Below are 26,701 nucleotides of genomic sequence, written 5' to 3' on the forward strand. Positions count from 1 at the left end.
TCACCAGGGCGGCGCTGTGGCATCCCGATGTAAGTGGCAAAGAGATCTGCAGGGGAATTCACCCACCAGTGGGAACCCCCCCCCCCACACATGCAAAGTGGTCAGCTCCACTCAACACCTTTAAACTATTACTGGTTTGCATGAAGTCACCGCCAGTTAGGAACCTGTGGGTAAGAGGGGAGATGACGAGAAGAGTCAGTCCCACCTTGCTGGGCCGCGGCCCGCCGGCCGTGGGCCGGGCCGGGGAGTAACCCCTGGGCGTCAGCAAGGGCACCGCTTTGGGCGACAGCGTCCTGCTGGACGGCGGCTCCGAGGAGCGCGAGCGGATCTGGGGCTGCTGGTGCGCCGGCTCTTTGGGGAACTCCTCGACCCGCGCCTCCAGCGTGGAGGTGAACTTGGGCGCCGGGGCGGAGCGCTGGCGCAGATACTTCATGGGCCCGTCGGGGTCGCCGTCGAGGGGGTCCGGGGTCGCCGGGGAGACGGACAGCGGGACGGACGGGTCGGCCGACACGCTGCGGTCCAGGAGCTTCGGCAGCTGGAGGCGCTCCAGGGCGGCTTCGCTGATGGAGAAGCGCTGGGCGTAGCGCTGCAGGATGAGCGAGGCCTCCTCCTGGCTCCGGGCTCTCTTGTACGCGTCGCGCAGCTCTCCCTCGCGGCGCTCCCTGACCAAGGGCAAAGGAGGTAGAGGAGGGACACAATGAATTAAAAGGCAACCCACTCTCTCTTATTATCTCCTCAAACAAAACATCCTATTTGTGTGCATTTCCCCTACTTTTCCTCCACTATCTCCCGGTACGTCTTGATGCTTCTCCTCCTCTGGGAGGTACACGTTCCTCCAGTCATCAACTGCTCCATCATCTTCCTCTCCTCCTCCTTCTTGATCAGGTCCTGGGAGATGCTCCTCCGGCGATTCTTCCATCGCGCCAGGTCCTGACACGCAAAACACATTGGAGGAGTTTTACACGCGTTACTTTAAAGAAACGCGGCGGCGGGAGAAGGCGGAGGCGCTCACGTCCTGCCAGTGGTCGTCCTCCTCCTTCATCCGGTTGTACTGGTCGTGCATCAGCTCGTGGCGGGCCTGACTGTGAGGCTGCAGCGCCGCCGCCGCCGCCTCCTCCTCGCCGCGCATGTCGACCATGCTCACACTTCTGAGGAGGAGGAAGGAGAAAGAGAGACAGCTGAAAAAGATGGGCTGACATCATCTCATCATTTCTAGGGTGGGTTTAGTGGGTTTTGTAAAACCCCGGCTTTATGCGTTTCATACACTCGTGTCAATAGTAAAGTAAAATACACTCGTCATCAGTATAAAACTGCTCACTTTGCGACAATCCATCATTTACAAAATTAAAAGAGAATAACCTGTAACCAACGGCTCAGGACGGATACCGAAAACAATGCGTCCAATAAAAACCATGTGAATTGAATCTTGCTCAACATTGAAAACGGATGCAACATAAAGAAATATATGATCCCATTGCAACATTTGTTATAACGCGGCATGCGTCGCATTGAGAGGTTAAGATGACGTGCGTGAGACCACTGAGGCCCTTTGGCATCAATACAGATGTTCAGTGAGCATCCAGAGAAGAGCAGCTTTTTGCTTTGGAGCAGGCAGCTCATCCCAAAGTCATGAGTGAGATAATAGTCGATAGTTGTTCAATATCAAAAATACTGATATTCATAAGGGTGTACATTTTCAATTCTTCAAGAAAAGAGATGTTGAAATGCTTTTTTAGACGTACAAAACGGCTCTTCCAAATAATAAAAACAAGGCATCCGAGTCATCTCCTGGGTCGATTCATCTCTCCTGCCTCACAAAAAGCTGCACTTTTCCCATGAAAAAGGACGTCTCCATGATGATGTGATTGGTAGGGGATGGCTGGGAGACTGAAATGGTTGCGTTTAACATGCAGCTGGTAGAAGCACGAACGACACAGTTTAGTAAGTCCTCTCCACAGGGGGATCGTTTTGCAGGTCCGGCGTTAAGCATCAGGCGAATGGTGTGCCGGCGCAGAGCCAAAACCGTCCACGTCATTTGACTTATTTCAATTTGAGTGATGCAAGCAGGAAAAATCTGCTTAATTTAAGACGTTATTGTTTTACGTTCAAATGAAACCATCTGTGTAAACCTGGAAGACAATGGACCAGACATTTACCTCCAGATCCAAATTGATTCTCCGGATTGTCAAATTTTGCCTTAAGTCTGGCAAGATAATTGATATTAGGGATTCAATTTTTAAACGTTTGTGTTTTTAACGTAATTACAGATTAAAATAAATGTTAAAATAAATAATAATATTTAATATTCTCCTAGCACTCATAACACAAGGTTCATATCCAACGTGCATGAATGCAGCTAGGCCAATTAGGAACATGCAAGTGATGCACTACAGTCCTAGTGGTCAATCTGAGTATTACAACAACACACATGATTTTTATGGAGCATAAAAAGATTATAGTTTTTTCAGTTGTTCAGACCAAAAAACAAGATTAAAAGAAAAATGAGACATAAAAAGTGTTTTTGCTATCAGGCATTCCGGAATAAAGAATAATAGTCAAACAAAGTCATTACAAACTGGCACAAAATATTGCCACTGAATTCACTAAGGTTTCCTTAAATTACTTTAACCAATTTTTCCCACTTGCATGAAGAAAAAGCCAATTCAAAAACTCCATTCGTGACTGAATGACTTATTGAGAGATCCTTGTTTTGCAATGCGGAGCAGCCAGGCAGCTGAGCCTCAGGGTGCAAATGGACAACTTACTGTGGGTCACATGACACACTATGTGTGCGGCATGGAGGGGGGGGGAGGAGGAAGAGAGAGAAAGAGAGACAATCACAATCACAAATGAATACAAGCAAACAGCAGAAAAACATGTAATTTACCCACAAGAGCATCAAAACCCAGTGATGGGGTGTTTGATATCTGGTGGGTGGCGTGCTGCGCAGTGATCACAGGTGACGAATGGGTCGATACTGGGACGACACTGGCTCATCAGTATTGTTTTGCAAAAGTGTGCCAGCTTGGTTTGCATCTCCTCACAGTTGTCATCCTCAAATCAAGCACCAGGGGGCAGTCTACTCCGTGTCACAGCCAGAGCATTGCAAAAGACAAGTCTACTGCCCCAGCGCGCACATGCAGCGCGCGCATCTTTCATCAGACAGCAAGGAGGAACATGGGGGGGGGGGGGGGGGAGAGACAGTTGTGGGTTTGGCCTCAACTTCAACTTCACACACAGTCTGAAAGCAGCGGCCTGTGTGATGTTGGAGGTCGCGTGAGAGACAGCGTGGCCTGTGGTTTCTCACCACATAGAGAACAAGGAGAGAAAATTAAGGGAGGCGTTGCTGAATCGAGAGCAGAGCGACTGCTTGGGATGATGTATAAAACGTCTCCTCGCCGTACCATGTTTGGTAGAAAGACGTCGGTCTGGGAGAACTTGTATTTCACTGGCATGCATTGGAACGGTCAGGGATTGATTGGTTGGCATGACCAATTTCTTGCCAAATGACGTGGATTTAAATTGTGTCAAATTTATTTCAGTGTCCATTGCGGTTATTCCATAATTAACATTAATTAAAATGATGCGCATTTCATCAAAAATCACATTCTTCTTCTCATCCAATTCTCTCAACCGAAAGGTTTCCATGCTTCTCCTTACAAGCTTCTCAGACAAGCACATTCAAATAAAAAGGTCATGCAATGTTGAGAGTGAAGTCATCCAGGCAGCAGCATTGAGGTCAGAGGTCACATGCTGAGATTCAAAATGTGTAGATTCCTTGATGTTACAGATGAATTGTTTAGCTTTAGTTCAACGTGGTTTGGAAATCATTAGTAGCTGGAGGAGGAGGGGGGGGGAAGTGGGGGGGGGCTCACGTTGCTGCAAGGCCGCCGTCCAACCAGGTGCTTCCTCTTTGCGGGTCGTCGCTTTCGCTCAGCGCCCGCCCCTTCCGTCGGCCCGTTTCGCCAGCCATCGGCGTGGCGTCGGGCACGGGAAGGAAGTGGGCGGGGCCCGGGGTGGCGAGTTGTTTGGAGGGGGCCGCGCTCGGCGGGGGTTTCTCGGAGGCGACGGCGCGGCTCGCGGCGGCCGTCGCGGCGCTTGCCGCCGGGTGGTGGAAGAGTTCCTCTGAGCACGAGCGAGCCGGAGAACTGCAGAGAGCAAAAGGAAACTGAAACGCTCCGCCGCCGTTTCATCAGACGTTCCAAAGTGGAGTTTTGTTCGACGGGGGAAAATCAAGAGAGAAAAAAAGCAAACAACATCGTAGCATGCTCACAAATCCCTTCTGCGAGGGCTGGATGTGAAAAACAAGGAGGTGTCACGAAGCCAAAAGCTGAACACGTCCTGTGATGAACGGGCCACTTTCTGAAAGGGTTATTATCGGCCTGTAAATCCCCAGGATGCATTGCGGGGAGAGAAGGCGCTGCAATCCCGCTCTGCTCAGGGTCACGGAAGGAAGAAGGCCTCATTTCCTCACATCCTGAGGGTGGGCCGCATGTCCCAGCTCCCTGGGAACGGGCTTTTGGGTGCACGCCGTTCAGCACATTCTTAAATGCAACTCCTGGCAAAGCTTGAACACAGAAATTCCGGCCTCGGCTCTCTTGTTGAAAAATGCAAGCTGTTATCAACCCAAAACGAGCCGATGTCAAAGCCCTTTTCAAAACATCCTAGAAATCCCCCTTTTTCTTGGAACGCAGCTGCACAAAAGTCTGCTTTCCTTTCAGCCTTCTCTTCGTTCCCTCGAAAATCCGATCCAATCCATCACATCTGTGCCAAATATAAGGGATGGAAACTAGCGGCCGGACTGCGAATGAATCGACCGAGAAATCACGGCGGAACGAGCGCTGAAGCTTGTGAGAGAGAGACGAAGCGACCCTCACCCTGCCAATCTGACGCCAAGCGCACGCGTGTGACCCCCCCCCCCCCCCCTTGCTGCTGCTGGTGGTAGACACCCAGCATTGAAAACTGTTTGATCTCCACGTCTCAATGAGCCCTGAACCTCTTGCTGAGCCACTGCTCTGAGGCTCTGGATGAGAACGGCATTGGAGATGATGATGATCTGGTGACGCCACTGAGGAAAAGGGGATCAATGGAAATACCAGCTGTGAAAAGGATGAAAACCGAAATATGTGGATGACCCCGATTTAACCCGGGACATTGGCCCGGTGAGCTGCCCATTTGTTCGCAATTGAGGGGCAAAAACACACTAATATTCCTCTGGTAAGGCTGCAAAGCACAGCAAAGATTCTGCTGCAATAAGAGCCTTCAAGAAACAAATAACTCTCCACTGGTTCAGCAGAACAGGAAAGGAAACATAATATTTTCTCATTCCGAGCATTTCTTCCGACCATCGACTGCGTGATCTGTGATTCTGTTCTGTTATCGGGCTGCTTCACTCTTTATAACTCCAAAATGCTCGGCTTATTTTCCACATTTTCACAAATTTGAATAAAGTCCCTCGAGACTTCACATAGCTGCCCCCTGAAAAGTATTTAGACACATTGACCCCTCAAATGCATTAACACTAGCCTGTAAAAAAACTTTAATGGATTAAATGAACTTAAAGGTAACAAGTTATCATTAGAAAGAAAATCTATTATCTTTTGGATCGGGTTCATTTAAAAGGGAATAAGAATCACAACTGTCTTTATAAAAATGAAATTTGGCCGCTGATTTGGGGCGTTACGAAAGACTCGAAAGAATCAAGGTGAGAACCTTTGCTTCGAGGCGACCGTCGGGTGAGTCACGGCCTCCGCGGGGGTCTCCGCGTGGGGCCGGGGGGGGCTACAGGCCAGCGGCTCACTGCTCCTCCTCGCGCCCCGGATCTCAGCGCAAGGTGCGGAGGCCGCCTGCTCCCCTTCCTCTCGGCCCTCTTTAGTCCGGGTCCCCATCGGGATCTGTGCCTGAGTTTGGGGGGGCGGGGTGGGGGGCTGTCCGGAGGACTCTGCGGGTGGGTGGTCTAAGCTAGGGACCTCATTTGGACTGTTAACGTCGGGCCATTCACACACACGCAGGGGGGGGGGGGAGAGGACGACGCCGTGACGTCGGAGTTGGGACACATGAGACGACACAAAGGATGGAGATAGGAAAAAAAACAACAAGTGCAAAAATCAATGAATACAGGCGAACACTAGCAACACACAATGGGTGAAACGCACAGGAACGCCGCTCTCTCCTGAACACACACAGATGACAACAGATCAAAGCCCCTTAAAGAATCCACTGCCGACAACCAATAGCTGCCATTAAGACCATGACACGTCAGTCCGCCTCATCTAAGCAACATATTTCACACTTTCGCTTCAGTCCCAGTCAGAGCCAATGAAAACGCACACGTGGCCTCCATCAGCATCGCTCACACCGCGTAGAGATCAACAACCAACGGTTTGATCATTAATCTGCCATTCGCCGTGAATCATAAATCCCACCGTGTCCATTCTTTGCACGCTTCATTTAACTAAACTAAAACATGTCACATTAGTTATGTATATTATTTTAAACAATAACAAGAAGTTTCAAAGAGGTTTTAAAGAAGAAGAAAGCTCTGCGTGTGAATCCTCTTCCGCCGACCTCCCAGCGACTCTCACCTGAAAGGCCCGTCGCCCCCTACAGGCGAGGTGGCGGTACTGCAGCTCCTGCGCGCCGCGCCCCCCTCCTCTCCGTCGCCCGTCCTCCTGCGGAGCGGCGCCGGCACGTAGCCGCTCTGGTTGCTCCTGTTGGGCAGGTACTGGTTGAAGGGCACGGCGGTGCGCGGCTCGCTGATGGACGTGCGCCGCGCCGACATGTCGTCCTTGCGCACGTCCGGCATCTTCCGGTGGGCGGGGCCGTCGGACTCGGAGTCGCTGCCGCGGCCTGTTTGAGGGAGGGGGGGGGCGGGATTCGTATCTTTAGAAGAAAACGAATATTTCTTCCACTGGTCTCAGTGTCGTTATGTCATTTAAGCTCACATTAAAGTGCTCTTCCGGTGGTATTATATGCAGCGCACTCCAGTATCGGAACATAAATCAAACCCCAAGCGGGAGGACGGCCTGTTTTTAAGAAACATAAATCATCAGGAAATTTGTATCGTGCCGCTCCTGCAGTCTTAATTCAGGGCTCCACTTTTGAAATCCGTCGTTAGCCCTTTAAAACACCTGGTGCTGCAGAAGTGCACCGCTCAAGGACTTTCCTCGCTGGACGTCCCAAACGCCTCTCTGAGATGTTCAGCATGCGAGCTACTGGCATTCCCCTCTCCTTTGGATGTATGCTTACTGAAAATATGACTCCATGTATGTGTGTGTTTTCCAAGTATATAAACCCACAATTGCAACTCGGATCAAAAGCGTGAAATCCTCCCCGCCCTGCTGACCCGACACAAGTGGATGCAGCTGCGTCTCTCAGTGCAAACAGTTGAGAAAAAGCTCCCTTTTTATCAGTGGACTTTTTTCATGTGGTCCAAAGTGATTGACAGGATGAGGTCTGAGAGAGAGAGCGCGATAGAGAGAGAGAGAGGCCTTTATGTATCTGCACTCCTGACAACCAGCAGTTCAATAAGGAAACCCGAGCGACTTCACCATCCTCATCCATCCATCCTTAAGGACTCACACATGTCCGCACGGGGCGACGTGCACATCTGGGAAGATCTTCACAGAAATATATTTAGGAATCAGGAACTGCCAACATGCAGAAATACCACAAGAAGCGTAAAAGCCCTGAGGGGGAAGTTGAATATGCACAAAGAGAGTTACAAATGAAGAGTGACGGTGATTCCATCCACTTTGTCATATAGCATTAAAGGGAAATAAATGACAAATCATTGGGGCGTAGTATTCTGGATTTCTCCCGTTGTACGAGACAGATCTCTCAAGGCAGAGCGAAGACTAGACTGAGATGGAATGTGGACTAAATCTACAGTTCGGTTCTTACAGCCGCTTCATTTCAGGATCTGTTATACTTGGATTTCTTTTCACAACGATGCAAACAAATCTACATTTTGCGAATTAAACATCAGCCCCAGCAAATTATAGCAGCTGTAGATAATTAATTCTCCAAATACTGAAACAGAGCCTTTGGACACAGTATCTAACTCTCTTTAAAGTCATTTGAGTAAAATGTAAGCATGTAAGCTTTTGAAATAAATATCTGGAAAATGGAAAAGTAGTGTAATTTAAGTTTGCATTGTGATTTTCTGATTAAAGCTAAATGTTGTGAATAATAACAATAATACTGTACACTTAAAGCTACAAGTATTCTTCCATCTCTGACTAAATTATGTTTGATATTCACGTACTTCAAAGATCTATATATAAGAAATATTGTAAGCTCAAACTAATTATGAACATTATTGCATGAGAAGATTCAAATTCTATGTCGAGATGCAACTTAAATGTTATGTAATGCTTCTTCTTTATTATTATTATTATCTCTGTGTGTCAGATGGGGGTTCCACAGTAGCGGTGACCCTGTGTGTAAAATTCTTCCATCCCTGTGTGGTTTGGATCGACAGAGAACTACAACGCATTGTCTGCAGAGAGAACTATTGGTTCCAGCCTGCCCTCCATCCCGGACTCGTACACCTCCAGAGTCAGGAAACTGCAGGGCCTTCACACCCTGGACACGAGCTGATCCACATTCTCATTACGAAACGGTCGCTCTTTGCCGCGGAGGCACAAAGCGCCTCATTCACCGCAGGGGGGGGGGGGGGTTTAGAGGCTCAAACGGAACCGCTCCCTCAACATGGCGTCGCTTTCAGGAAGTCAAGTTTACAGAGCTGAACAGTGAACGGGCTTTGTCAAAAAAAAGAAGGTAAATAGGTCAGGGCGGGGAAACCCTGTGTGAATAAAAAGGTGCTCTTGTTCTGGACCCAGAGCTCCCTGTGATTGGCCGATCGCTGCATTGTTATTCTATTCTCAAGTCTCCCCCCGGGACCCTGATGTGATGTCTGCCTCGATAGCAGAAAACGCTCCCTTCACATCCCACCTCAAGATATGAATGAAAATGGGTTCGATGGGTAGCACCATTAGCAAAGGTCAAAAGCATTGTTTTCAATGGGGTTTCCTGAGGTCCGTCTTAATGAGGGATTTTTTACCAAGCTTATTTTTAGGCCAAGTCTTCATTCTTTTAATGGGTTAACAATTTGGTACATTTTTCCATCCTGAAAGAGCCTGTTACTGTGCTTCAGAGGTGGCCTCGGAATGGGACTAACAGCTGTGGGTTACACGTGTTAGTGGCTTGTGGCAGCTTTGCAGTTTGGTCTTTTGAGGGAGGCGGAAAAAGGAAAAAACATCATCCCTCACCTCGGCGATGGGTTTCTCCAGACTGTTCAATGACATCTAGAAACGTCACCGTCTAAATGACCCTCCATCTGGACGTGGCGGACTATCTGACGCCAATAATGTACAGCTCAGGAACAAATCTGTTATCTGAGGCCATAATGTCACTGCTGCCTTTTCAACAGCGAGGGTTTTATTTGGTTCTACGGTTGGCGGAGGGGGGGCTGAGGCCTTCTGTCCTTTCCTCGAAAACAAAAAAAACAGTCAGACGGAACGAGGGCCTCCGAGATGAAAGGAACATTACGACAACATCTGTAATCTTTTATAGGCTGTCTTTAAAATGGAGGAAAAAAAGGGTCAAATTCAAATAAAGTGTAGCAGTGAACAGCTTTCAATGACAACATATGGTGGACTGGACATTTTAAACTATTTAAATGCTGCCAAACTCTATTTTTAAACCCCCCCAAAAACACGGGGTTCTTTACTGTAGCTAAACTGAAACCTTTAATGTCAACGGTAGTCATGCCGACCACCACATCACAGCTCTCGTCGAGTGGTGGACCCTGACCGCGAGGGGGTGGGTGGGGTGGTCGTCCGTTCACTCACCATCGCTGCTGTCGCGGGGGGGCGGGACGTCCGGCGACGGGGTCTGCCGCGAGCGCGAGCCGAAGGAGTCCAGGCTGTCGAAGGAGTCCTGGCGGGCGTGGCGCGGCGGGGAGAGAGAGTCGCTGCGCTCAGAGTCCCAGCAGTCGACGTAGCCGCTGTCCCGGATGCTGCGTACGGGGCTCTCCGCCTCCTCCGCCTCCTGAGCGACGCCATAGGGGAGATGCAGAATGTGTTGTGCAAAAAAAATATGTAAACAAACATTTTTTCCAGGTCAAAAGACACGAGGAATCTCTTCCCCATACAACATCTCACTGTAAATCAACCTCATTCATCCACTTATTGCTCTCTTTCCTCTGTGTATTCCCTCTCGATGCACCTCAGTGATTTCCCCCCCCCCCCCCCCCCGTCCAATTGTCCACATTGGAGACATGTCCATGCAGCTAATGGAGAGGCCTTTCCTCACCCTGCACCGCCTGTTATGCTCTCGACTCTTTTTTCGACCGCTTTCAAAGCAGCACAGACATTGTGCTGGAGATCCGTTGTACTGTATTTAGAGCTAAAAAGGCTTTGTTCAGCGAAATACCTCTTTGCTGCGTGCCACAAACCAGTCTGGAAAGTTGGCACGCCGATAATCTACTTCATACGATTGCAGGACTTTAAATTCCCTGATTTCTAAAGCTTTCATTGTGGGTTTATTATCAAGTAGGCTACAGACTCCACATGATGGTCAGTGGTCTTCAGAACGTATTTACAGAGGTATTTAATGGGATTATCAGACACAAATAAACACAGAGGAGAGAGATCAGGAGCTCGTGAGACAGGGCGTAAGAGTGTGTGACACCTGAGAACCAGGGCGAATAAATTAAAAACCTGTGGTAAAGGTTTTATTTCATAAATCTGCAAAATGATCCTTGAAATCATGCGTTTATCCTCAGCACATAACAGTAAGGGAGCACACTCAATTGCAGCTTGTTCCATTAAAAGTGAGCCGCTTACTTTGCAGCTGAAGACCTTTTCTTGACGTTCAGATCTTATTTCATTATCGATCTCGGTCAGAGGCAACGTGCGAGCATCTGGGAAAGTTACTGTGCCGAGTTGGCCTGAGTTCTGGCGGTTTAGTGGAACAGAAAGAGGGACGTCACCTTGTGGAATAAATCGCACAGGCGGTGACATCATGGTTACAAGCAGGTCGTTGTTTTTTTCGCGGTTCTTGAGGGTCTGCGAACGCTACCGTGTCGGTGAAACCTCGTCCAGATGATTGACACAAGAACCGAGGTCTCATTTCACCAATATGCACTTATCCAGTGCATCTCAAAAGGAGTGGCCCAGTATAGTGTGTGTGTGTGTGTGTTAGTACTGAGCAGCACAGCCTCTCTCTATCCCTCATACCTGTGACGGTTGCTAGGAGATTTCTAACACAACAGCAGCCACTGACTAAACGGCCCCTTGTGCTTAAAGATACGGATTCGTATGATGTTTCTCGGGGCCCACGCGCTACCAAACAGGACGGGGCCCAACCTTTCGCATCTGTGACAGCAGGCCCTCGAACTCCTTCAGGTCCAGCGTGGGACCGTTGTAAGTGGCACAGCCGTTGGCAGCACGACCCAACCAGTAGATGGTGATTAAAACCTGCAGAGGAAGGAAGAGAAATGGCATCAGTCCCTCACGGTTTTCCTCAATCAGAGTGAGCGTTCATTTGCCTGTCGATGTATCCACCAGAATGCACAGATTTATTAGGAATACCATTTAGAAAAAAAAGAAACAACAAATGCTTCCTGTGTCATCGAAGCTCGAGTCAGCTCTTCCGGCTGAGAATATTGCAGAGAAATGAATTAAAGCTGCTGTGACTGAAGCATATCGGAAAGAATTCTCATTCTTTCTTCATTTCTTTATTCGCAATCCAGCCTCCACCAAAGACCGAGCCACGGTTTGCGACCCCGACGCAGGTCTCCGGCACTTTTCCCCCTAATAGCCGGGCCTCCCTGCAGGGGGGCCCACAATGATATACATTGGCCCGTTGGCCCGGCTTGGCCTTGAGTGCATAAAATACCAGGATAAACCTCGGCTCCTTTCAACGCGGTGACCCCGTGGAAGGGCGAGTAGGACGCACACCTGCTTCTTGCTCTTAACCCAAAGGAAAGGAGGCCTTCTCCCTTCGGGGCTGGACGTCTGACACGCAGGACGCAGCGGCACCTTTCGTGCTATATTTGCCGTGTCCATGTCAACCGGCACTGTGCAGGGATTGCTTTGATAAGAGAGCTCAGCGTGGCTTAATGTGTTTATTTCAGTCGTGCCGTTGGTGTAAACAGCCTCTGACGCTGTTCAAACCCACTTGGAAGAGAGGGATAATGGAAGCGGCCTGCCGTCCAGGAGAAGCTCACAGAAATTAGTCTTTGAAGCTATAAAAAGAAAATAGAAAAACAGCAACAATAACAAAAGATCACAGAGCGGAACTATACTTAAACATCAAGACTTCTGGCAGAAGGCATCGACCTGTATGTATATTACATGAACAGGATATTTCCTCCTGCTTCCCCACAGAGTGCCACTAATCATCAGTTTGTTACTTCTGTACTAACAGAACAAATGGGTTTTAGTTGGTACGCTTAAAATCCCTCATTATCCCAAAACCGAACCAGAAACAAATGCTTCAGACACGCTTCACTAAACCTCAACAAAGACAACATGTCAGGGGGGCGGTTTGAGGGAGAGAAATGTAAACAGCTGTAGGTGTGCAGAGACCTGTCCAAGAGGTTCCAGGGGAGAAAAAACGGCAGCCGCCGCTTTGTTTCGTGTGTAAACACAATTAAGGGATGCATGCACAAGGGAGTGAAGAAACCCTGCTAAAAGGCACCTGCGACCTAAACACGTGACGTGCACACTACGGCTCGCATGCACAGTGCACACACAGTGCACACAGCAGTGACGGAGATGCACGCACACACACAAACACACATATGCACAGTCACCCCTTCTTGTTCACACCTGCACTGCTATTCATGCAATACCCACTTGGTGCCTCACCGTCCAATCTACCTAACAACACCTTCCCACTGCATTCCCTTCACCTCTCAATGTGTGCAGAGACAGCTGCTATCAGATCCTAGTCCGTAGCCTGCAGGGCAGATCCATAGCATAGCATAGCATATCCATAGCTGGTGGGTGCATTCGAGAGCCCCTGCGTGCAGTCGGCTAAACGAGCCGCCGTGCCCTCTGCAGCCCGACATAATGTACAGTGCACAGCAGCATCCCAGAGAGAGAGAGAGAGAGAGAGACTGCACAGTGGGAAGGGCTAGCACTATGTGTTCTACTTCTTAAGCAGCATTATGGAGAAAAAAAAGAGTATTTGAGCTCAAGAAAGGACATTTAGAACAAGAACTACTGAAACGTGCACGATGGGAAGAACCAAACCAGAGGGAAGATGCTGATGAAGGACTAAATAACGGAAATAACGGACCAAAGGAGCCATCGCAGTGTAGTCCAGAGGCATCACTTACATTCTTGATCCTGCGGCTGCAGTCACTTCCCCTGAGACAAAGACAAAGAGAAGGGGAGAGACGCATTGGAATACATTTTACAGAAAAATAACACACAGTCTTAAAAAGCAACCGCACTCCCACGTATGTAAATGCAAAACAACAAGAACACGCCCCCACGCAGGAGAACGGCGCGCTCTGCTTTCGCCTTTCACCGTCCGAGCTTCTTCTGCTTTTCTTTGGTGAAACAAATTCACGACATATTTGTTTTCGCCGGCGTCTGACACGGGGACTCCACGACACAACGTGCACAAGGACCGGTCCGTCTCCAGTGGAGAGAGTCAGAGCAGACAGATGTGGTCGCCACGTGGTCACAGGGAGGTGAGGAGCAGAAACATCACATCAGGGGACACAGATGTTGCCAAAATGGAAACACGTGCATCTTGCAAAAGGGAAGCGGAATGAGGCGTTTTAAAGAAAATGCATATGCACTTGTGTTGTGAAGAGGAAACTTCCAGAAGGGGGGGGGAGGTGAAACTGGTACAATTCCAGTGAAATAGTCAATAACAAAAAAATATAGAAAACTAAGGGGAATGTCGTAGAGAGAATTAAAAGCCTTTACACAAACATTTGGTTTGTTTCCACTACTACAAATGAACTCTAATCGGAGATGAAAATTCGAAAATAAGTAATAAAAATTCTTCAATTTTTCACAGTGTTTCCAAACTATCCGTCTGAATGGAAGCAAAGCTCCTCTGTTCTCTCCTCTCTCACTCCCTGGGAAACGGATCTGTTTGTGATATTTCAGCCACACAGTGACACACGTGCATCTTAAGAACTGCATGCACTCGCCTTTGTTACCAAGCAACAAAGTGGGAGTTGTGGTTCAGTTCGGCGAGTGTTGTCTTTGGACAGAGACCAGTTGTGTCACACACATCTGGTATTGTTGCTTCAGCTGACAAAGGCTACACAAACCTCCACTGACTCCGAGTCAGTTAGTTATGTTGTTTGTGAACTGGGTGATTGTCTGATGCGCAGAATGACTGACAAGGGGTGAACGAGAGAGTGACACCCACACACACACACACACACTCAGGGATACACACCATACATCATCTACGAGGGCACAGCTGGAGTGTTCGTCTTCAACAGCACTCAGTCACAAACAAGCCTTCATTCATCACGTAAATGTTGCCGTATCAAAAAGGTCTGAAGGCCAACTGACAGAGAAGTCCTTACACACACACACACACGCCGAGCAGTAAGGGGACACGGAGGTTGTGAGACTCACTTGGCGGTGGGGCGCGTCGACGTGTCCTGCAGGTCTCCAGGGTCAAACAGTTGGGAGCCTTTCAGTCCCAACTCCTCACAGCCGCACAGAAACACACTGAGGTTGTCCTGCACAAAACACACACACACACACACACACACACTGAGTATCATCAGCGTCAACAAGGTGTTGGCAGAGACAGGAGGCAACGCGAGTCTCTCCGATTCATTTACAATCGTTCAGTGTCAAAGGAGATGAGGTCCGGCTCATGAACGCATGCAAACACACTTCAACGAGGAAAACTTCTAGTACGTCTAGTAGCTCCAACATTGTAGCTTCACTGAGATCAACCTGATGAAAACCTTATTAGTCTCTCAACTTGCCCTCATGCACAGCGGGGTTTCCCATGAGTCCACACACACATACACACACACACACACACACACACACAGCGGTTGGACCACGGTGCGGAAGAACAGTAGATGTCAGGAGTCCTCTTTTAGGGATTCTTTACAGCATGAAAATCCGGCTGCCCGTTGGACGCAGGCGGAACCCCCGGCGGGCTCAGTGGACGCCGCCTCTCAGATTCCTCCGACTTTCACTCTGCGCCCTTTTGTTTCTTCCCCGACTCTCCCCCTCTCCCCCATCGCCTCCGTCGTGCTCCCTCTCTCCTCTCTGACAAAGTCTTTGTTGGGTGGAACCTGAGCCCGGCTCTCCTCTCCCGTTCCCAGGTTCTCTCTCTCTCTCTCTCTCTCTCTTTGTGTCTATGCCTCTCTATCGTTCAGAGGGCCAAAGCCCTTCCCTCTCTCCCTCTCTCCCTCCCGCCACCTCTCCCTCTCTGGGTGTCACCATTTCCTCTCCACCCTGATTGTCCAAGCACCAGAAAACAAATACAATCCCCCATGCATCCGTAAGCAGGGTGCACACATTTGGACAAAATGCTGCTTTAAATATGGATCCTTCCAATTTGCTCAGACTCACACAGCTTATTTACATGTAAACACGCACACACACACACACACACACACACACACGTCAGCAGACCTACTTGCAAACACTTGTTCTCACGATCCTTTCCCATTCGTAGCAAAACACCAACTCCAAACCCACCCAGCAGCTTCCTGTGTTTTTTTTGGGAACGCTCTCCTGCTGAGACAACCCCACCCACAGCTATACACACACACACACACACACACACACACACACACACACACACACACACAACAGGCTCCTTTGGACAGTTTTCACTAGGCAGAGGCCACACCTTCCGTGGGGCTCACAGTCCTGCTGATTTTAACTTTGGTTGCTTCCCATAATAATCAATGTGGGCTCTATTGAAGAATATGTTCTAGACATAAGAAAGGAATTATTCACGAATCCCTTAGGTTGAGGGGAGAAAACTCACCCGGATATTAAGACACAAATTGAACTCAAAATACCTCCCTGGATGAGCTTCTGAAGTTCTGCAGATTTCCGCTCTGCTCATGAACACTTGATGATACGTTCGTTCCAACAATCCGTTCGATGGCCGTGTGCGAGCTTCACTTAACGGCGGCCCTGGTTTTCCTCCTCTCTCCCCCCCCCGCGATGGAGACCTGCTCCGTGGGCTTGCGTTGACATGTTGCCTCTTGAGATCAGGGACTCTACGAGAGCCGGGTCCTGTGGTCCGACTGATCGGAGCCCAATGAGATCAAAGATCTGATCTCAAAGCGCACAGATTTACCAGTTATCAAAGTTCACGTGAAGTTGCATTGAGGTGTAACCACGACCTCAGACCGCCTCTTCTCTACCAAACCCCCCCCCCCCCTAAAAAAAACCCACAACATATACATTATGCAGCGCTTGCTTACATGCTGTGCAAACTATTGCCACTGGAAGACATCGCCTCTCAGAGGCGGGCTCCAGCTATTAGACAAGGAACCCCCGAGTGAGCCATATCGCCAAGAGAATCCATCAAAAAGGGGAGCGCTTGTTTAGTCTACTCCAGCAGCACAGATGGGGATCTGGTGGCGATGACAAAGGAAACCTCGGCTATCGCGGACTGCAAAGAAATGTCGCGTCGCAGTTTTTCTGCCATTTCCCAGCTGGTATCTCACCCGGCCTGGACTGGAAATAACAAAACACGGCAATAAACGACCCGACACGCAATTAAACTCGGCCCATTTAGCGGCGGCTGGCAAGGCAACAACAACGTGGTGGGTGTTGGTCTCAAGGAGTGAGCGCAGCTTTTGATTTACTGGTCAGGGCCGCAGGAAACTGGGCGCCGACGGCAAAGAAAGAAGAAAAAAAAAAAAGTTATGTGTGATGAAAATAAATCATTGTTTAATCATTTACAACAAATCTAAAAACATGTTCAGGGGTGAGACATTAAATAATGTTCTGATATAGCTGACAGTAAACCCTGACGCGTATAGAGGCCAGTATTACTCGCTGTGTGTGTGTGTGTGTGTGTTTACCCTGAGAAACACGCTGTGCACAACCCTCATTGTAATCTATGGAACCAGAATTCGTGGATGGAAGGAGGAAACATGGCCTTCCAGAGTCTTTTTCTCTCCTCGAGAAGCAGAGCGGCCAATGATCAGACTCTTGATATTACATCCGTAGAGTAATACTTATATGACATGTTTGAGTTATTTTAGAAACAATGATTATTCACAATTTCTCAAAAGGAATAGGTTTGAAGATCCTCATCAAAAATGTTTGTGAAGTAAATGTTGATGATCAATCAGCATGTCTAAGATTAAGGCTTATGAACAGCGTGACTGACAGGCCCCAAAAAGCTGTCACTGCAATAAGGGAGGTCAAATTATGTGACGATCCCAATGAGCCGAACGTCCTCCAGATGAACATGAGCCGCTGATTCGGAGAACGAGGGCTTCCTCAGAAGAATCCTGCTGCCCTCTTGTTTTTCCCGAGGAACCCGAGGAGGAGCCGCGACCTGTGGAGGCCGACGGAGCCAAAACGCCACCGAGCCGCCGCTCCAATCAGAAAACAGCCATACCTCCTCAGAGACTCGTTTTCCCATTACCCCCCCGCCCCCCCTCAAACAGGAAGGGGAAGGGGGAGCAGCCTGTGTTTTATTACGATGGTCCAGATAACAGCGGAGCCCTTGTTTATGCGTTTCTCACCTCTTTAGAGAGGAAGAAAAGCCACAGGAAGAAGAAGAGGGCCATAAATATGAAACACGCCAATAAAGGCTCATGTTGTTTAGACTGGAACTGAACCACAGGTGTTCCTTTCTCTTTCCTCTAGTCGAGGATTCACTCAATGCTGTTTGAGATGATTGAAGAGATCATTTTTTAATCATCATCCACTGCATAAAAAACAAACAAATCAACTCCTAATTTGCACTCTGAAGAGGTCTGGATACGCTTTAAAACCTCTGTTAGCATTACGCTGAACAAGGGGAATTTTTGTTTTCAACTGCCAATAAAAAACACATTTTCACATTTATTTGCAGCCGATTTGATTCAAAAAACAATATTTGACAATTAAACTAAAAGTGACGTCCCTATTTTGTCACCGTGCATTGCCGTTTGGTAAGATAGCCGGGGGAGGACGTGGAGGTCTGCCACCGCAGATGCACCGATTAGAGTCCATTCGGACATGATGCGTTCCTTCAATCACACTGATGTGGCCCGTTGATGAGATACTATAATAGTCGATCTGAAGCGGTCACACAGAGAAACTTTCACATGAACAGCCCTTGACACAGCAGTGCACGCAGCGGCGGGCGGGAGTGCGCTTAGTTCAGAGCGCTTCCGTTTTACGTCCCGGGCCCCTGAAGGGGTCACTTCATCCAGGTCCCGGGTCCCGAGGGCGCCATGAAAGAGCTCCAGTGTGCCCGCGCTGCGCTGCACTCCTCGAGCGCGTCAGTGTGCAATTCTGCTCCAATGCGCTCTTTCAAAGCAGCAGGCGAGCTTGAGATTCGTAAATAAAACCACGGACAACAACGTGCATTATTCCCATGAGGTTTTAGCCTCTGGAGCAAAATAAGTCAATTTGTTTGGTAAAAATGCAACGGAAAGACCGTAAATTATACTGGAACATAAGCTCCTGTAAATGTAATGTTTTGAAATGATATGCACACACAGTTTTGTCTCTCTATTTTTTTATACCTAACCCACTTTTTTGAGTGTTTTCAGCACCGCAAACACGAAGAAACCCACAAGCCAAAGTAAAGAACCTGAAGAGACGGCACCTGTGAAGTTATGCGGTGATGCACTTTACACGAGGGGACCTGTAGTGTGACGGGGTTAGTGACCCTCGGTATTAACCTCAATTTGCAAAGGCTGTCACACATTTCAGGGCCTCGCAACAACAGGTAGAACGTTTTGTAACAAGGAAGGACGACAGGATGAAAGGGCAGTTAAGTTTTAGTGGAAAAGCCCCCGGGTGGAGCAAAGGTGGAGGACTCACCAGGCCAGCGATGGGTGTCGGAAGCCTGTTAATTTTCTTCACCAGGCCGGGTTTAATCGAACTCAGCAACCTAAGACACACACGGAGGAGGAGGACATCACACATTTGAAATCAAATTCAACAGAGAAACTGAGTCATGCCTTGTGAATTTGTCTCCTTGACGAGTTGTGTCGAATAAATAAACGATGCATTGCGAACAAAAAGCAGGAAGGGACATGTTCACACGAGTGTCTCAGAGGGGCCGTCTGGAAGGTCCATAACGAAACAGATCCTAAATCAGAAGCTTCCCCTCGCGCCCCGCTGGGAGCCGTTAAATAGTTCCAGCGCACTTCGCATCGCAGCGAGCCGCCGGGCGAAGGTCTGACCTTCTGTCTCACACACACACACACACACACAGCTGTAATGATTCTGGCTTCGGACACTCGGTATTTCAGTATTCGGTGTCCCTGCGATGTGGCTGATGGGCTGATGGCATTCCAGAGACCTCTCCTCCTCTCCTCTACTTCCGCTTCAGTCGGAGAGACTTCCTGCTGTGCTGCACTTTCCCCCAAAATAGCTTTCAACCACGGCGAGAGACACGTGACCTCATGTGCAACAGCGAAGACAACGTGTACACTTTTGAAGCCAGAAAAATAATGCTGCAGAATGCATTATTCCATTGATTATTTTCTTCCCAAATGACACAAATTGTGCACATTATGTTATAGCAAAGGCATGATGATTAGATTAAATAACAGCGTGCAAACCCAAGTATATCAAATTTGATGTGAAACAAAAAAAACAAAGCTTCAGATTGATTTGACTTACTAATTAAAGATGTCAATGTTTGCATTGTCTGAATAAATCCTTTAGGAAACATTATTATGGTTCAGGTCTGTCGGGTTTTATCAGAAGTCACATGATATCTACGAAATTCCTCGGCCGGTGGGGATTCCTTTAAATTGGATTTCATGTTCTGTTTGCACAATACAGACGGCGTAAACAGTGGGGTTGTGCAACTGAACTTGACAGACAGGAATGTGTGTTTTCCGTCTCATTGTAGAACCTCAAACTAATTGTGAGCGAGTTCACGGCGTCGCAGCGGAGGACAATTCAACAGGACGGCAGTCTCTCTGATCACTGGACCACAAAGAGCTTCCTATTCGTCCTGAAATCAAACGTTTTTCTTCAAACTCCATAAATGAAAAACTTGTTTAGATTCCGGAATTTTAGATTCCGATTGTGCTTCTCTGGACTGAAGCTTTCTTTGTTGTTGCACCCTTTTTTCCCCCAAGTCATTAAAGAACACACTCGATGCCTCCAATGAAACAGTCTAATTAAAAGAATCATTTTTCTTAAGGAGTAGAAAAAAGCCACAACGCCAAACTTACTCGCACAGCAGAATCCCGTTCTCCAGGCCCGCCCTGAAGTCCCGGTCCCCGAAGCACCTTCCTGTGACGGCCTGCGGGGAAAACAAAAGGGGCCGAGTGAGCAAAACACAACACGGGAAAACCGAGAACCTCAAGGACCACGAGCAGAACACCACACGGTCCAAAGTCCGCCGGCGAATCGCACGCCAGGAACCAAGGAACCAGCCGAACCCAAAAAAACAAACCCCCCTCCTCCACTCCTTTCCAGGTATTCCCTTGAATCCCCGAGCGTGGAACGGGGGCCGAGTGCAGAGTCCGTCTGTAGCGAGCAGAGCGGCGCGCTAACGAGCTCGACATAAGCCCTCGATCTCCCCCGACCGAGCGGCTCCGGCCGGCTAATGTGTCGTGACAGGGGATTTGTTGGCCTGTAGTGACTGAGAAACCCTGTTGGAGGAGGAGAAGCCGCCGCTTTGCAAGTTTCTACTACGACTTAAAATATATATATATATATATATATATATATATATATATATATATATATATAGGCCTATATATGTAACACGTGTAAATGCGTCTTTTTCCTTCTTTTTTTTGTTACGAGACAGGACACAGAATCCCAGCCGTTACGGGACATTCAGCATCGGGGCCCACTTGGAGTCCATTCATTCTCACAAACACCGGAGCGATTCTCCCTCCCTTCGGACCGCTGGCTTGAAAGCCAAAACAATTACAAGCTTCAATTTCCTCACATTCTTCTTTCACATATATTTGCACAGCTGTGGCAGCAAAAAGCGTGGAGGAGGGTCCACCGTCTTCTCCCCTCGACCGGGGTCCCAGATCCGCTACGGCAGTGAAGGCCTCATTTCTGAAAGCGGATACATTGACCTTCAGCTATCCACTGCCTCTGTTGCCTACTGTGTAGTAATGAGCTGAAGCCTCTCTGGTGAGGTCCAATGATCGGGGGGGTGGGGGTCATCATCAGAAGAAAATGACTTAGTTTGCGGGCTGTGGCGGCGCTGCTGGCCTCCGACAGTGTGCCACTAACCTGGATGTGTTCTTCCTCCAGAGGATCAGTCTCCATGCTTCACACCATGCATACTGTTCTACGAAACATCTGGTAGCAACCAAAGGAGGTTCAGTGGACACTAGACTCCAGATTTTCTCAGTTGGCAGCGAAGACAGAAAGATTCATGGTCGTTATTTTGCATCGTTCCGCTGGGCTGAAGATACATGGCCAGAATTACTTTTTTTGGTTTTGCCCACTGACAAATGTTTGGGAAATATGTTTAATCTTTTGTTTTGTAGGACTGGACCAATAGAAAAGTATATAAGACTACACAATGTTACCCAACAACAGAGTACAGTTAGTACATTACAGAGCAGCTTCTACCATTTCATGTTCCTACATCATCAAATGAGGTACATGACCTTGATTTTAGGAGCTGCTCAATAAACGCGCCACATAAAAGGCCTGAAGGCTACCGCCCCGCTCAGTCTTCACCGCGGATGACACACTACGGAAATATCCTCAGCTTTTTGGTCTCTGGCTAAAAAAAAAAAAAAATGTGGCTGCAGGTGTTGAAGAAATAACTGGGTCAGCTCCTCATCAGCTCTTCACTGAATACGAGGGGAGATTCTAAGTGTCACACCAGCTCCACACAGAGAGATCACCGTGTCCCCACCTCAACGCGGATCTGAGAATAAACTTCTAGAAAATGTACGAATACTGATGCTCGAGTTTGCATTCAGGAGAACACACTTGTCACGGCGAGGCGGCGGAAATAGGACTCGAGCACAAAAGTTAGTTTATTTACCAAAATCTAAAAATGCCTGGAGGCAAACCGGGGATCAGAACTCACCAACATGGGAAACACATCCAAATAACCAAAATAGAGACACACGTGGGAAGACGCAGGTGATTGGACACAGGTGGAAACAATCAGGGACACGGGAGACAGGGCAGGAAGTGAAGCTAACCCAGGTGCAACAAGAGGCAGGAAACTACAAAATAAACCCACATTGTACCGAAATGACCACCACCCCAAAAATAACTGGAGGGGCCTCTGGACCCAAGCCTCCAGGTGGAAACCCGCGCATGAAAAGGGCGGGTCAGACAATATTTGGTCCATTGGGGTTCAAGCACATTCGTTACACTCGTGGCTACGACCACAAAACAGCAGGGATTGGGTTTTTCTCATCACGCTGCTGCTCGGTTTTGAAGGACCTTGATTCTTGTACATCTTCTGCTGCTTTCCATGAGCGTCATCCAGCGCTGAGGCGCCCAAGGAGCTCCTGACTGAATCCACAGATCTCCCCCCGAGCAAGTGCTGTGTGGGGTAACACACACACACACACACACATTCTGCGGTCTGTGGTTTTTAAGTGCAACAAAGACCGCACCATCCAGAGGCTGGAAACGTCTGGATCCGAGCGGCGTTTCCAGACCGCCGGCGGGTCACACGAGGGGCTCCGCTAAATGGAGAGGAATGTGTCGCCTGGGTCGTTTTCAGTGGAACGTCGGCAGCATTGTTTCACAAACAATCAAACGATGCCGGTCGGCTTTTTCCCGTCCCTTTCACTTCCTTTGGAATCCCCATCATGGCCGGACCCAAAGTCCTTCTCGGGGATCAGTCGTCAGTCATCGCCAGACGAGGTGTCTGTTAAAAGAAATGCTTTCCAACTTTCCAGGGCCGCTGAAAGTAAACAGAGACGAGGGGTCGGAAGTGTTTTTGCGGCCAGTTCTGTTGATACTTGAATTTGGTGACGGGGCGTAATGTTTAGATGCTTCTGGTACAAAAACAACAGCGTGCAATGGGTTCTGAAACACAGACTCTATGGGGGGGGGTCTGCTGTTCAGAGACCCAACAACGAAGAAACACTATTCTATAATAACTCAAAAAGGATGTTCTGAGATCCTCACGCCTGATGACTCCTTTAAGGGTTCCACTCACTAAGACACACCGCCCTCATCTGATCAGCAACATTTTGAAGGTAGAGTACCACGTTTTTAGGATCACACCAAACACGTGACCCTCCTGTTGTGTTAGAGGACAGTTCCACTAACAAGTACACCTTCCTACAGGATACATGAGAAAACCAGCATCCTCTACAGTATTTTTTAAATATATTACGTTTGGGTTTAAATTAAAGCCCGTCGTCGAGGAGGATGTCTTGTAAGTTCTCCAGACAAATTAATTTTAATACGTCTCCAACCGTCACAGAATGACACAAACACCCCGCCCCTGCTGCACCAGTCCCAGCCCCAGAGGGGGTGTCCTTCCCCGGATGGGCTGTGGCTGTTTGTCCCTCTGCTGTCGGTCTTCACACTGTAAATCTCACTTATGTGCGTCATCACAGGACTTTGTGCAATGGGGGGAAAAACGGTGTCACTATTGTAGCACGCACAAAACAGAAAATGTAAGAACCTGTCCATCCTACAGGTGGAACTATGGAGGAGATAGAAGGAAGACAAAAAGAATGATAGGCTTTAAAAAGGAGACACTTTGAAAGGAACACAAGGAGTCCAGCAGACTCCAGCTCCAAGATGAAAGCATGAATCAATGCAGCAGTGTTTGTGATCATATAATCCCAACATGATCTCTAGACGTCTGGTGTTGCTTTCATTCATCTAGAGAACCAAGCTGGATCAATGTATTTATGGTTTCCGTCAGGGAGGGAGGGGACGCTGACAAACGAGCTCCCGCTAAGTTGCTGGTGACGCATGTCACCCAAGTATGTTGTGCATCACCTCTAAAGATGGTCCTTGAAGTGAAGGTGCATTCTTTCTGCATCAATCAAAGGCTAAATACAGTGTCGGTGGATGTCAGGGACGGAAAAAACACATGATGTCAAGGGGGAACCATGCGAGAACTGCAGGCAGAGTGAATTCCTTCAGTGTACTTAGCAGGGAAAGACTCAACCCAACTATTTACATCCTCAATGGCAATAAATGCTATTCTGCACAAAGTCACAATGCAATTGCATCACAGAAGAAAATCAATCAGTTTATTAATGTAATCATTTTGAAGATAAATGAGTGCGAGTAAAATGGCCACATACAAAGTAATGTGTAAATATGCACGCACCAATAAGGACAGTTTCAGTGGTCCTCCATGTCCTCCAAGCCTTTGACCCTTGACAGAGTTCTAGGTGTCCGCTGCTTGTTCTCTGCTTCCTTTCACATGAAAGACGAAAAGCTGAACGTTCTCATAAACTCCGCTCGAGGAAGCTCGACAACTAAACAAGGAGGCGGACATTCAAACGTCCTCAGAATGAAGCAAAGCCGCCTCCTGTTGAACATCCTCACTTCAAAGAAAACACAGAGTGTCCACTACTCGACACCCACGAGCTGGAGGAGTCACAACATGCAACACCGTGGACAGCAGGGAAGTGATCAATAAATCACCACAGGGGGAGAAAAAAAAGCTTTTAGGGCCAAAGAATTCATCCAAACAGATATTGTAGCGTTGAGCATGTTTTTGGAAATTTGAATGGGAATAATTAGGCGTCGCCCTTCTGCGGTGAGTGACACCCGATCCAAAGCGTCCTCTGGATCGTTCCGGGTGCTCACACCGCGCTTCCTTCTCTTGCCGATGCTCTGCAGAAGAGGTTATTGATCACATTTTGCCATCGAAAGCTGCTTCTTTCAAAAAGTGAGGCCTAAAACTATCACAATCATTCAAAGCGATTCAGACCCAACCCAAGGCACAACACCCTTTCTCTACAACCATGTCCATCACATTGTGGTGATTGTTACTCAATGGGGCCAAAACAGCTTAGCGAGTTCCCCCCGCACCCCCCACCCTCCCTCCCTCCCTCCCCGACACTGGAGCCATTCATGGTGGGGCATTTCTACTCAGGCTGCGTTTTCAGCCACCAGAAGCACCAAAGTTGTGCAGGACGCCACTAATGTTCTGTCTCATATTTTGACAATAAAAATTCCGGATTCCAAAAGGCACAAACTAAAACTTAAGCATCCAACTTTGCAAGCAAACAGCTGACTGTGACCATGTGACCCGCAAGGCCTGGCAAACTTTAACCGCCTGAATTGCGAAGCCCGGTTCCCTCCTCGATGAGCCCCTCTGATTGGACGAGCCCTGAGCCCCAAGTGTTAGTATTCCAGCCGGGACGTCCCATCTCGTCCCTGATTAGATGATGGAACAATGTTTGGGTCGGATTAACCCCGCTACTCACCCCCATTCCCTCCCACGTTTTCCTCCCCCAATTCTCCTCTAGGCTCGGCGTGGAGAAGGGGGGGGGGGGGGGGGGGGGGTCGTATTCGGCATGGCGCTGCGCTAAAAAGGGACGGAGTAAAGTCACATGTGTGATAAGACGCCGAGTGTGAGGCTGCAACGTAATGCTGACTGTTGTGAAATGTCTGCCAAGTACACACACACACACACAAGCTCCTGTGTGTGTGTGTGTGTGTGTGTGTGTCTGTGTAGGAGGACACAGTTCACATCCCTTTGATTTGTAAGGCAAATGCATATAGATGCTTGACAGTCAATGATACCTTGAGAATAATTGACAATAGAACACTGACACGGTAGACCAGTATTGCTGGAATATCAGATGCTGCAGTTGCCTTCATCGTACACAGCAATTAAAGATTCCATTGATTTCATTCCTCCTGTTAAGTGAAGACCAGCCGCGGCCCGAGAAATGACGCATTGCAACCGCTGAAGGCTGCAGACTCACCTGATTCAAGCTAATTTAATCATATTAAGTCATTACTTAAATATAATTCACTGAGTCACTAGAGAAGGATCTGTTGCACTCTGTTATTTTTTTTATTTTTTTTTAAGAAAAAACGTTTCCTCAAAAGCACTGTGCAATAAAAGCTTATGTATTTTTTTTTTTATTAACATAAATCTGTCACAAGTTGGCTTGCTGTATTTGACGCTCACCCCAATATTGCCCCAACATGGCATTCTTTAAGAGAAACTAGGACCTTTTTGTCTTCACAGACCAACATCGAATGTACGATTGTGTACGAGAGTGTGATTCCTGCTGTGTCTTTTTTCATGCGCGTTATGTCGGTGCCACATTGAGGAGGTTTCATGTGTATTTCACACTCTGCCTCACAGTTTGGCTCCTCTGAGGCTTTGATCACCTCCTGCTCGCCGTGCAGAGCAGAGCGTCCCCCGGGCGACGAGCCGCCGCTCGTCCACCACGTCCCTCCAGAGCGTCCCACAGTGGCTCTTCAAAACAAGCCATTAGTATGTGGTTACAACCCACCACCCTACCAACCACAATCCAGTTCTAAGTGGGCCTTAGCCACAGGAAGTGAAAGTGAGAATGAATCCACAAAGGTAAGGCTACATGAAGCTCTTT

General features: G+C 48.3%; 1 protein-coding gene across 11 annotated transcripts in view; it reads right to left on the minus strand.

Annotated features, from left to right (window-relative positions):
• Positions 1-26,701, minus strand: part of LOC119210142 (LIM and calponin homology domains-containing protein 1-like) — a 47,288-nt gene that overhangs the window by 9,252 nt on the left and 11,335 nt on the right. For 7 of the 11 annotated variants that reach the window (XM_062560498.1, XM_062560503.1, XM_062560499.1 and 4 more), the window contains exons 2-13: positions 20,390-20,460; positions 19,020-19,089; positions 14,622-14,728; positions 13,352-13,382; positions 11,373-11,483; positions 9,855-10,053; positions 6,585-6,849; positions 3,876-4,148; positions 2,766-2,783; positions 1,013-1,148; positions 773-930; positions 206-662 (exon numbers count right to left, since the gene is read on the minus strand). In XM_062560498.1, the coding sequence (XP_062416482.1) occupies positions 206-662; positions 773-930; positions 1,013-1,148; positions 2,766-2,783; positions 3,876-4,148; positions 6,585-6,849; positions 9,855-10,053; positions 11,373-11,483; positions 13,352-13,382; positions 14,622-14,728; positions 19,020-19,089; positions 20,390-20,460 (1,896 nt within the window). Of the gene's footprint in view, positions 1-205; positions 663-772; positions 931-1,012; positions 1,149-2,765; positions 2,784-3,875; positions 4,149-6,584; positions 6,850-9,854; positions 10,054-11,372; positions 11,484-12,922; positions 13,314-13,351; positions 13,383-14,621; positions 14,729-15,114; positions 15,197-19,019; positions 19,090-20,389; positions 20,461-26,701 lie in introns of those variants that run through there. The other 4 variants (XM_037459841.2, XM_037459844.2, XM_037459842.2 and 1 more) reach the window with 4 other exon arrangements.

Source organism: Pungitius pungitius, chromosome 2, assembly GCF_949316345.1.
Source record: "Pungitius pungitius chromosome 2, fPunPun2.1, whole genome shotgun sequence".
NCBI lineage: Eukaryota > Metazoa > Chordata > Actinopteri > Perciformes > Gasterosteidae > Pungitius > Pungitius pungitius.